This window comes from Mobula hypostoma, chromosome 26, assembly GCF_963921235.1.
Source record: "Mobula hypostoma chromosome 26, sMobHyp1.1, whole genome shotgun sequence".
Classification (NCBI taxonomy): domain Eukaryota; kingdom Metazoa; phylum Chordata; class Chondrichthyes; order Myliobatiformes; family Myliobatidae; genus Mobula; species Mobula hypostoma.
Genome location: NC_086122.1, coordinates 5,454,300 through 5,466,841, shown reverse-complemented (window position 1 = coordinate 5,466,841; position 12,542 = coordinate 5,454,300). Strand labels below are relative to the sequence as shown.

Sequence of the window (12,542 nt, the reverse complement as noted above, 5' to 3'; positions counted from 1 at the left end):
GTGTATTTGCTCAGATCTGAAAAATCTGAACAAAGCTATCTGGACAGACCCGATCCTCTGTCAGCAATAAGAAGTTGTACCTACACCAATGACATTGTACTAAGGTTTTGATAGCTTCAGATGCTTAACTTGAATTTTAGTGGGTGTTTAGAGGAATAAATATCATATTAAACCACATCCACACATCTTCCCACTGGAAGAGAGAGATGAGGAAGAATTTCTTTAGCCAGAGAGTAGCGGAATTCATTGCCACAGATGGCGTGGAGGCCAAGTCATTGGGTATATTTAAAGTGGAAGTTATTGAAGTTTTAGAAAAGACAGAGGAGGAGATAAAAGGGGGGCAGTTGCACTACTAATCAGGGACAATATCACAGTTGCACTCAGGGGAGACATAACGGAGGGGTCAGACACTGAGTCGATTTGAGTAGAACTCAGGAATAGTAAGGGTGCAATCACACTGACAGACCCCCTAATAGCCACCGGACACTGAGGAACAAATACAGATCAAGGAAATGTGTAAAAATAATAGGGCTATTGTCATGGGGAATTTCAACTTCCCTAATATAAACTGGAACCTTCTTAGTGTAAGGGGTTTAGAAGGGGCTGAACTTGTTAAGTGTATCCAGGAAGGTTTGTTAAAACAATATGTGGATGGTCCAATGAGAGGAGGGGCCATACTGGACCTGGTGTTGGGTAATGAGCCTGGCCAGGTGACTGACCTTTCAATGGGTGAACAGTTAGGGAACAGTGACCACAACTCCTTAATGTTAAATAAGGATAGGTATCTTCCTTGTGGGCCAGTTTTAAACTGGAGCAGGGAAAATTATTAGGCAGGAACTAAGAAGCGTTAATTGTGGACTTTGGCATCAGAGGACATTTAAAGATCAATTGTACGGAGGACAGGAAAGGTATGTTCCTATTAGAAAAGGATGGGGATGGAAAGACGTGAGAACCTTGGATGTCCAGAGAGGTATGAATTTAGTCAAGAAGAGAAAGAAAACGTACATAGAGCTTCGGAAATTAGGAACAAATGAAGCACATGAGGAATATTAAGAAGCCAGAAAAGAACTAAAGAAGGGAATTAGGAAAGCCAGGAGGGTTCATGAAAGGTTCTTGGCAGGTAACGTTAAGGTGAATCCCAAGGCTTTCTATGCACATATCAAGAGCAAGAGGATAACTAGGGAGAAGGTGGGACCACTCAAGGATAAAGGGGGAACATTTGACAAGGTGATAAGAGAGACTGATGAGGGTCGAGCAGCAGATGTTGTCTACATGGATTTTAGTAATGCGTTTGACAAAGTCCCTCATGGGAGGCTCATCCGGAAGATTGAGATGCATGGGATCAATGGTAAACTGTATTTTTGATTCAGTACTGGCTTGCTGGTAGGAGCCAGAGGGTAGTGGTTAAAGGGACTTATTCCAACTGGAGGTGTTTAAGGATCAATTGCACAGAGCCGGAGGTCTGTAATTAGTGGTGTTCCACAGGGATCTGTGCTGGGACATTTGCTGTTCGTGATGTATATAAATAACATGGATGAAAATGCAGATGGGATTTTTACCAAGGCTGAAGGAGCTGTGGAGAGTGTAGAAGTCTGGGAAAGAACACTGCATGGCATAGATCAACTTCAGATATGGTCAGAGAAATGGCAGATGGAATTTAACCCAGATAAATGTGAATTGATGCACCTTGGTAAGGCAAATGGAAGGAGATGCATATTGTTCACGGCAAAATCCTTAGGAGTGTTGCTGAGCAGTAGGATCTTGGGATCCAAGTTCATAGCTTCCTGAAAGTATCCACACTAGTCGATAAGGTGGTTAAGAAGGCTTATGGAATGCTTGTTTTTACTGGTTGAGCATTGAGTGCAAAAGTCAAAAGGTTGTGTTGCAATTTTATAAACTCTGGTTAGGCCTCATCTGGAGTATTGTGTACTGTTCTGGTTGCCCCACTACAGGAAGGATGGTGAGGCTTTGGAGAGGGTGCAGAAGAGGTTCACCAGGATACTGCCTGGTTTAGAGAGCATGTGCTATAATGGGAGGCTGGATAAACTTGGGTTGTTTTCTCTGGAGTGCCAGGGGCTGAGGCGAGATCTGATAGAGGTTTACAAGATTCTAAGAGGCATGGATAGATTGGACAGAGTATCTATTTCCCAGGGTTGAAATATCTAATACCAGAGGGCATGGATTGAAGGTGAGAGGGGGTAGATTCAAAGGGGTGATATTTTTTTTTACTCAGAGAGTAGTGGATGCCTGGAATGTGCTGCCTGGTATGGTGGTAGAGGCAAATACGATGGAGGCTCATAAGAGATGTTTGGATAGGCACATAGATGTAAGAAAGATAGAGGGATATGGACATGGTGCAGGTAGGAGAGATTAGTGTTTGGGTGTTTTTGATTTGCTTTTTAGCTGTTTCAGCACAACTGTGGGCCAAATGGCCTGTTCCTGTGCTATTCTGTTCTATGGAGGTTGGTAGGCTCTTGATTAGTAAGGACATCAAAGGTTATGGTGAAAAGGCAGGAGAATAGGGTTGAGTGGGAAATTAAATCAGCCATGATTGAATGGTAGATCAGACTCAATGGGCTGAATAGCCTAATTCTGTTCCTCTGTCTAATGGGCATATGGTCTTATTTCTGAGCCGAAAGTCTTCCAAAAGAAAATTCAAAAGCTGGTGGAAGGGCTTCAGAGAATAGAATAATATGACAGAAATGTGGCAAGAATTAAATTAGAACCCCAATAAACAACTGGATGCATTTCACCATGGGGTGTCTTGAATGATACTAAGTGGAGATGCCATCACTGACAGATGTGGCAGGGGTCTGATGTTTACTAGGATTCTGTCTCTGAGTGACTTGCTCTGAATGTCTCAGTAAGTGCCTTTCACCACCACAGCCCCAGCCCCCATCTATTGAACACCAAAAAAGCCATCCAGAGGTTTAACTCAGGAAGATGCAGAGTGGTACAGCATCCAAAGAAGTAGAACTACAAAAACTTAAAAGGATATTATGTCCTTAAGGGAGAAGCAACTCTACAATGTGAGTCACATTCTTAAGGAATTCAGAGATTGATACTGAGATTTACAAATTGTGTTTTGTAAATTTCGTACAAAAGCTGGGGGAAAGGTGGTAATGACGGAAACACTGAACAGAGGTGACCTGTCAGAGGTTAGTCCCTGTGATATTACACAAGCTTTAAAAATGATCAGTATGAAAAGCACATACTGTTGGAGAAGGACACTGAGAGCCGAGTTATGTTGCTGAAGGAGATCCAGTTCAGAAACAACTGAGTGATCTCAGAGGCATTTAATGTGTGACTTTGATATTCCAGATGAAATAACTACAAGGAAATCTATCATTCAAAGCACAGCAATGCCTGATACCAGCTACATTATGTAAAGAATTAATGTCAATTGCTCATGAAACATACATTAAAATAGGTTTCATCAGCAGCATTGGAGGTTGCTTTGTTGCCCAAGGATGATAATTGAATTTCAAAATTGGATAATAGCTTGGCCCATGAACATTCTATGTGTGAGTAATTTTCACATTAGCAGTTTTGTAGCCAGGGTTAGTTGTGTTCTTTGTATTATCCACCTCTTGCATGTGTGTTAGATTTAAATGGCTGGAGGAACTTCATATGGTGTGTGGAATATCAGAGAATGCAGCTAATGATAATACAGCATGATTTATATCCGGAGAACTTTGAGTGCCAAGACATTAGATGTTAGACACATGAGATCATCACTTCAATATCCACAATCCAAGTGGAGGGTTGGGGATGACTTCGAAGTGGTGTAGAAACATTTCCCAAAGAGCAGACTATGGTAAATCTCAACTTCTAGCTTGGTACTGTACATCAAGGGATCTGGACTGGAAACCCAGAGTTTAGATGTAACCCTCACACATTTTTAAAGCAGTACAACACAGGAACAGGCCCACCAGCTCTGTGTCATCCATGATGCCAGTCTAACTAATCAGTGTACTCCATCGCCTGCCTGTTCGTCTAAAAGCCTGCTTCCGTATCTGCCTCTACCACCTCTCCTAATAGCCCATTCCAGGCACCGTTTATGTGTTTAAAAAATTGCCTTACAGATCTCCTTTACCCCCCTCTCACCTCAAACCTAAGCTCTCTAGTATTTGACATTTACACCCAGGGAAGAACTGTCTGCCCCTGATAATTGTATATGCCTGTGTCAGGTCTCTCCTCAGCCTCTGAAGCTCCAAAGTAAACAGTGCAAGCATCCCAGTGAACTGCTTCTGTACTCTCTCCAAAGCCTCCACATTCTTCCTGTAAAGCAGCGATTAGAACTATGTACAAATTCCAAATGTGGCTAAAGTTTTATCACTGCAATCTGACCTCACTACTTTCAAACATAACCCTCTAGCTGCTTGCCTTCTTTACTACCCTAACTTGTGTTACCACTTTCAGGGAGCCGTGGACTTGTACCAAAAGTTCTCACTGTACACCAAGGCTCCTAAGAATACTGCCATTTTCTGTACACTTTTCTTCTTGCATTTGGCCTTAATGGCGATAGATATGAGGTGATATAAAGAGCCCCAACACTAATCCTTCTGGAACTGCACTGGTGATGGACCTCCAGTCAGAACAGCACCCCTCAACCATTACCCTCTGTCCAATATGGCAAGCCAATTTTCTATCTAATTTACCAGCTCACTCTGCTTCCCACGTGCCATAATTTTCTGGATCAGATGACCACCAGGAAACTTGTTAAAAGCCTTTCTAAAATCCATATAGGCAACATTCACTGCCCTACCCTCATCAATCACCAAAAAAAAAACTCAATCATATCTATGAGAAGTGACTTCCTTTACCTACACCCACCACACACAGCTCTGGCCCTCCATCACCCTCACTGGATGCCATCTCAGCTTTGTGGGAATTAATGTTGTGGACCAAGGAGTGAGCAGCTCCCACTGAACAGCTGGTTGGTGCCAGTTTCACGACATATACCGGCGATACTAAACCTTATTCTGATTCGTCTTCAGCTGAATGTCAGGTGTTGGAGGTGGCATCTTTTGAGTAACACTCATGTGAAACTCACATCAATGGAGAAGCTACCACGTCCAGGAAAGAATCTTTACAACATGGTTTATCCTTGAACCAGGACCAAAGCTTCTTTGGTCATTTATTCATTTTTGTTTTTGGGATCATGTTGTGCACAAATTGCTTTGTAGATTAGAGTAACAGTGCTTCGTCCGTTGAGTGCAAAGCACTTTTGGAATATTGTGATTTTATGAGAGGTGCTACATAAATGCAAGTTGATATTTTGTAACTATTTGATATGTCCAGATTACTTATTTTTCTACGAGAGCCTGCTAACGACCTGCCCTTTCTGTGTTTCAGTCCCATACATTAAAGTGTATCTCCTGGAGAATGGTGTGTGCATTGCAAAGAGAAAAACCAAGTTATCAAAGAAGACCCTGGATCCAGTTTACCAGCAGGCATTGCTGTTTGACGAGGGCCCTCAGGGAAGGGTGCTGCAGGTTAGTGCTGGGCTTCCCCTTGCAAGGGGTGGGACCCACTAGTGACTTTATCTAGCTGGATATAGTGGCTTTGGACTGATGATCCAGTGCTTAAATTCTGAACTTTGAGAATGTGTTGAAACAATCTAAAAATTAAAAGCTGATAGTAAAGTATTAACTTTGATAATCAATCGGTTTATTATTTCTAAGAGAACTCTTAGTTTCACCTGGTCCAGCCCGTTTGTGATTCCAGTCAGGTCACCCAGTATCCTGCAGCATATACCCTCAATCACCTGTTATACCTGTGGACTGGTGTGGTGATGGTTCACACTGCCTCAGTTTTAAATTTTGTATCTTTTTAAAATCCTCCCATGGACTCCCCTCTTCCTTTTACTGCAATCCTCAACATGCCTCCAAACCATAATCATTGTGGAACTTTAGTGGGAAATTTCACTGCAAATATGTGGAAATGCTTGAAGTGAAAGGACAGAAGAGTTTTCTGATTTATTTCTGGGTTCCTGTATCATCAAATCCACAGGACAAAATGTCTCAAACCATTTTATAAACAGATCTTTTCCTGCCTTGCAAATATCACCTGTAACTCTTGATGTACTTTCAGGTCATAGTGTGGGGAGATTATGGTCGGATGGACCACAAATACTTCATGGGGATGGCCCAGATCCTACTGGAGGAGCTCGACCTGTCCACATTAGTCACAGGCTGGTACAAACTCTTCCCGACTTCTTCTCTCGTGGATTCCACAGTGGCGCCCATCACTCGTCGGCTCTCCCAGTCCTCGCTGGACAGCAGCACAGGCCCAGCTGGGCATTAGTTCTCCACTTACAGGACATGTGCATATCATCGGAATGCCGAGGGGGAGGCTGTAAATACTGTATGTGCAATTCGACCAATGCTCGTATCCGTTATTTATTTTACTTTTGTTGACCTTGAAAATTATAAGTAATCTCTGCAACCTGTGCATTCATTTTACATATTTGGGTAATTTGCTTTCATATGTATAAGGGATAATGTGCAATAGAGAGAGAACCTTCCACTACAGTTCACGGACAACCCTTTCTTTTCCTGAGAGCAATGCACCCACTGCAACCAATAGTTGGAAGGAGAGTCAAAGGAAGCCAGAAGATTCACGGACAGCACAATCGCAGCAAATCGATGAATGGATGCTGTCACCCATTCTTTCCCACTGTTGTCACGTTTTCTTACTGAGTTACAACCTCCTCATGGTCATGGAGCCCCGACCAGAGGAAAGAAAAATGTAGCCCTCTCTGCTCTCTTCACAAGACTATTGTGCATTTGCTTTGGTTTAATGCATCTGGAATGTGTAAGTAAAGGTTCTCTCTCAGAGATGGTGGAAGATGTCAGCATTTAGGTCACATGGAGAGTATGCTGACCCTTCTTACCGCAACAGAATTCCTCCTTGAATCCTGCATCAACAAGCCCATGATCCCACCTATGCCTTATCGAGTGTCTCTGAGCATGAGTACCCTCCTATCGAATGAGGTTTGAGAAGGCATGCTGAATACTTGTACAACCTTTCCATAGATAACGTATCCTTCAGCACCCCGAACCTTGGTAGGCAGCTATATTCCACCCTTCCACACTTCCTGCAGGAAGGCACCAGGCACAAGGCACACTGCTTACTCCATGCACTGAAATCTCAGTGTAGCAAGCGCTGGCTGGACTGAGACCCCCTGAATAGTCCAAGCCAATCCAGACATCTCTTCAACTTAACACATTCCTTCACATATCTAAATTACTGCACCCTAGGAAATACAGAACAATGGACATCTGCATGCTTTTACCATTTTAAAACTTTGGTGACTTCAAAAGAATAACATGCTGTAATAGTTCTGGAAATACGGAGTTCTGACCAATGGATCCCGGCAACAGGCAGCTAAGGAATCAGAAGGGCTACTGTTTTATTTTTCTTCAATGAGCTGCCCTGTGAGCCTGAGATCCAGAAAATCTCCCAAACTGTCACTCAAACATAGGAATATTACACAGCGCTGTCTGTTCAAAAGATACTGAAACTAGCCTTGTTTTAAGAAACGTAGACATTTGAAGAGGGGGAAGATAGCTCTCCAATCAGGCCCAGCCACACTGGCCATCTCATTCGGCATGGTGTGAGGCCAAAGGATATACCATTCCAAAAGGAAAACAGACATGGAGCCATTCTGACCTAGAGAAAGAAATAAATATTCACATTAGGAAATTATTACAAAGATTTACGGAAACCTTAGTTTTCTCATTAGCGTCAATGAGATCAGGTTGGAGGTGGAACTTAGCACGGGCAGCACATTGGATGGGAAGTTAAACTTTTCATGTCAACCAATGTCTTTCAGGAAAATATGGGCCTAGGTATGGCCAATGGCTGTTAACCTTCACCATCTGAAGATCTTAACTGAGCAAGAACAATAATGACTAATGGTGGATTTCTGAGGATTGCAATATAAAGCAAAAGGCAAATTAGCCTTCAGTAATCCACCAATAATAAAAAGAGGAAAAGGGCAGAATATCTCAAAGGTAAGCACTTTATGGTTTTGTAGCTGCTCACATTAGCCTCCTGTGTAAAACCATGAAAAACTTGAATGGCAAGAGATGAGGAACCTATGGAGATCCAGTTCCCAAACCTCCATCTTCACTCTCAAGATTCCATGGACGCAGAGGCTTGATAATGGGCTGATTGTTAAGGAATGATTAAATGTGATATTTTGTGTAATTCTGGCAAAAATGTAGCACTGTCACTCATGTAGCTGTGATCTTACTATGTTTTCACATCATTGCAAAAAAAGCACAGCCAATTCTATGTTGACTCTTGGATCTATAATGTGTAGAGAGAGGCTTTCTGCATATGACGTAAACCACTGGTCGTCTGAAAAGGATCTAGTGAAGTCACAAAGCATTGGACCATTGGAAAAAAAAGTGGGGGTAGGGAATTGTTACCATTATCTGGCTTACCAGTTTTGAAACGCAGTGGAAAATTCAATCACTGTAGGAAAAAGATATTCGCAAACATGAGAAAATCTGCAGATGCTGAAAATTCAAGCAACACACACAAAATGCTGGTGGAATGCAGCAGGCCAGGCAGCATCTATAGGAAGAAGTACAGTCGACGTTTCGGGCTGAGACCCTTTCGGGCTGAGACCCTAACTGAAAGAAGAGATAGTAAGAGATTTGAAAGTGGGAGGAGGAGATCCGAAATGATAGAAGACAGGAGCGGGAGGGATGAAGCTAAGAGCTGGAAAGTTGATTGGCAAAAGGGATACATAGCTGGAGAATGGGGAGGGGAGCCCAGAGGAAGATGGAGAGCAGTGATATTCTTTGTTTGTAAAGATGGTATTCACATGTTGATGGAAATTATTCTTTACCTATTACATAGAAGCTGTTTTGTGGATTTCTCTCTGTAGCAAGGCTGGGACTGCAAAACAATTTTGTATGAGGACTGAGATGGGTTTTTTTTCCTTAAAAGAACACACACAAGAACTTTATGCAGTTTTACCATCAAATTAAGATCCAACACATCAGATGACTTACTGTTGAAAGGGCATTTCCCTCTGTATAAGTAATGTGGTTTTACTATCAAACTGTCAGAGGTCACATCATTGGTTTGATATAATAATTAATAACTTGTCTTGTAATGTTTGGTCAGATTATGATGCACCTATTGTTAACCTTGATTGCACTGTCTTTGTGGAGTATATAAAGTGCATTAAGCATCTCAGTATTGTATACGTGACATTTTCAATCAGAATGCTAAAAGGTAAAAAGAGAGGACCATTTTTTGGCAGCCTGTAACAATGTTTGGAAAAGAAATGTGCAAATGCTTTATAGATTCCCCTTCATCTCTCATCAATTTTCTCAGCCAACTCTCCTTTAATTTTGCCTGGGTGTCAAAACTTTATATAATTTTAGGGCTGTTCTACAAATACGGAGATCACATAGTCACACCTTACCCTAATCTGACCTCTGCAAACCTGTCCACAGCACCTTGTATATAGTTCCCAGCCAACTCAGACGAAAATAGAGCATAGTTTCTCTTGGTGTCTCTACAATGAATGATTTGCAACCAGTGGTTAAAAATATGCTTTTTCCCACATCCATGACAGAAGACCACCTTTGCTGTCCTCCTGCAAGTAAAACAGAAGATTAAAGATATGGTAATATTCAATCCAGAAAGTCAGGGAAAGGTTTGGAGTTACTTCCAGAGTTCACGCAAGTTACATTCCAATTGCTTTTACTGATGAATAATCAGAACAAAAATGTTGATCATAAAAAGCAAAAGATGAGATATTAGGAGGAGTAATTAAAACCTCAGTTTAAAAGGAACATTGTTCAGGAGACAGATTTGGGAAGGAGGGTACACACAATCTGTGAAACTTAAAATGCAATTTTCCTGTTTTGAGCCCTCTCTAAGCCAATCTTTCTGTTTCTCCTATGAGTATCAATGAGAAGATTCAAAGGTGAAACCTAGTAAACAAGTGAGACGCAGCTACTCTTTTGCTAGAAGTTGCACATTAGCCTACATTGCATCAGAGTAGCGCACCCCTAAAAACAAAAGCAAGTTAGTAAACTGAATGGGTAGGTGGCCCCACAATGGCTTTAACCATCCTATTTATCAAACTGGGCAGATGTTGACCCTAGCTCTACCAATGCTCTCTCGATTGGTGAAGGAGCATTATTGTCTTTTGGAAGAAAGTAGTCTCCTTGCTCTGCATTCACTCATATTGCTTTGTTTTCCCACAGTCAGCTACCTGACAATACCAGTGTGACATTACCACAGTGACCGACATTTGAGGTCCAGTGCATGAAGTCCAATCTGTTATTACAAAATGACCCCTTTGCAAAGTACACATGAGTCTAAAGAAAACTGGTATGAGCTTTTTAGATTTCCAGGATCACAGGCTAGGACAAGTATTTTTGTTCCTATCATGAAAATACATTATGGAATCTAACTTTCATTGGTATATGGACAAACTAAGTCCATTATTGTACTAGATTGTTTAAGGCGTGCACTGCTCACCTTGGCCACACAATTTATATTATGGGGTATGTCTAAACTGGAATCAATGTTAAAGCATGATTTACTTAAGTACCATTGTCCTCAACTAGTTTGCTTGCTTTCAAATTAGACTTTAAATCATGAAAGTATAATGGGTTTATCACACCCTGTTGTTCAATGTGTCTGACACAAGAGTCCTCTTCTCTGAATTCCCTCACAAGAGATTAGCAGGATGACAGAATTAATTCCAAGATGCACTAAAAGCCTCTTTGGGGAAGTGAGACATTCATAACAACATGTGGGAATCCCTGGCCCACAACTGCATCAAGTAGTGGAGGGACATTGGATGAGGAGCTGTGAACCTCAAGTTTCCATGTGAGCACACAGAAGCCCAACAGACAGCAGAGGGTCTACCCACCCTCAGTCAACTCAGAACCCACAGAAGTCTATTATCCTCAACCCTGATGGAAGGTATTCAAGCCCAGTATTTATTTACAGTCCATCACTCAGAGGTATAAGCCAGCAAAAATAAATGAAAGGTAAATTTTAATAACCCTGATGAATATCACAAAATGCTTTGTCTAGAATTGTGCCAACATCCACAGTGGACCTCTGAATGGTATTGAGGGTGAACTGTAGATATGAAAGAGCATGGTTGGAGAACCTGTACATTCTTCCAGGTGTATGAGATAAGCTGGGGTGTAATAAGCCTGTTGTAATCACATCTTATGCTGTTCTCTGCTGTTTTTGTTCACAGAGTCATAGAATTTCAAAGGTATGGGGGGCATGCAGTCTCTGTAATCTGTGCCAGTTCCCAGTACGTAATCCCACTAAATTCATTCCCCTGCTTTCTGCATAGCCCCTTAAAATTCCCATTTAAAGGCCCTATTTCATCCAGTTTCCATTGCTACCACAGACCAATTTCCAGGTTCTAACTACCTTATTAATTTAACACATTCCTTCATACATACTATTCCAAATTTTAAATCTGCACTTCCTGGTCCTTCAGTCATGCCCTTATAAGAGCAGCTTCTCTCTACTTACCCCAATACTGTTCACTGTTCAATTTCCTCTTGGCTTTCTCTACTCCATTGTGAATTCTAGCTTCTCCAGACTGACCAGGTGGCTGAAATTCATCCATCCCTGGAACCAACCTGTTATTCTTCCTTCTCTACAACCTCTCTGAAACCTTCACACCCTTCCTAAAGTGTTGCAACTAGATTTGAATGGATGGCCCAGAACTTTGTGTGGTGTTACATGTACATGTTTCTGTAACAAATTATCTCCAAAGCATTGTAACAGTTACTTATATGAGGTTTCATCCAATGGACGTACTAGATCCCTGATATTTAACCCTTCTGTTTTGCAAGGCAATGGGCAACAGTAAATCAGGGAAAAGCAGGATCTTGACATTGCTCTTACCAACAGGGGCATAATCAAAATTGAATAAAAATCCATCACCAAACAGTGACAATCTAAACACACTAAATCAGCACTAACAGCCATCTTAAAAATACCGGATAATTAAAACTGCATTTCTCATCCAAAGAGATATTTGAACCAAATATTTGAAAATAAATTGAATATATTCCTCTGCACAGTTGGTCTTTGGATGGTTTCAAACTGTGATTACAATAGGCTTGAAAAATGGATACCGTCTCTTTAAAGGAATGGTCATTTTTATATTTGTGCTCTCAATCATTTTATACCTCTTGCCTTCAGCAGGCTCCACAGTACCTGTGTATTATTGTATCTGTTCATGTTTATAAGCAGCAGGAATCTGCGGATGAGAAGAATGCACACGGTAATTTTGTAAAAAAAAAACACTTAGCGATTTTAATAAGAATCCTGTTAACGACACAGACACAGCTTGTACTTGCATGGACTTGTAAACCTCAACTAATAAAAATACCGGCAGTAACTGCCTGCTCATTCTCCAAGTATATTTGTGGTTTTCTATATGATCGACATTCTCAATGCTTGCTGGGTCTTCTCTGCACAACTTCAGTAGACGAGATGCTGAAGAAGCAACTTTCCCCATAACT

The 12,542-nt window shown here is 41.5% G+C and overlaps 1 protein-coding gene across 6 annotated transcripts in view; it reads left to right on the top strand.

Moving 5' to 3' along the window:
* The window catches only part of rims3 (regulating synaptic membrane exocytosis 3), a 320,769-nt gene extending 308,337 nt beyond the window's left edge, over nt 1-12,432 (top strand). For all 6 annotated transcript variants that reach the window (XM_063033771.1, XM_063033774.1, XM_063033772.1 and 3 more), the window contains 2 exons: nt 5,359-5,498; nt 6,097-12,432. In XM_063033771.1, the coding sequence (XP_062889841.1) occupies nt 5,359-5,498; nt 6,097-6,309 (353 nt within the window). In that variant the 3' untranslated portion in view covers nt 6,310-12,432. The remainder of the gene's footprint in view (nt 1-5,358; nt 5,499-6,096) is intronic.
* The last annotated feature ends 110 nt before the right edge of the window (nt 12,433-12,542 follow it).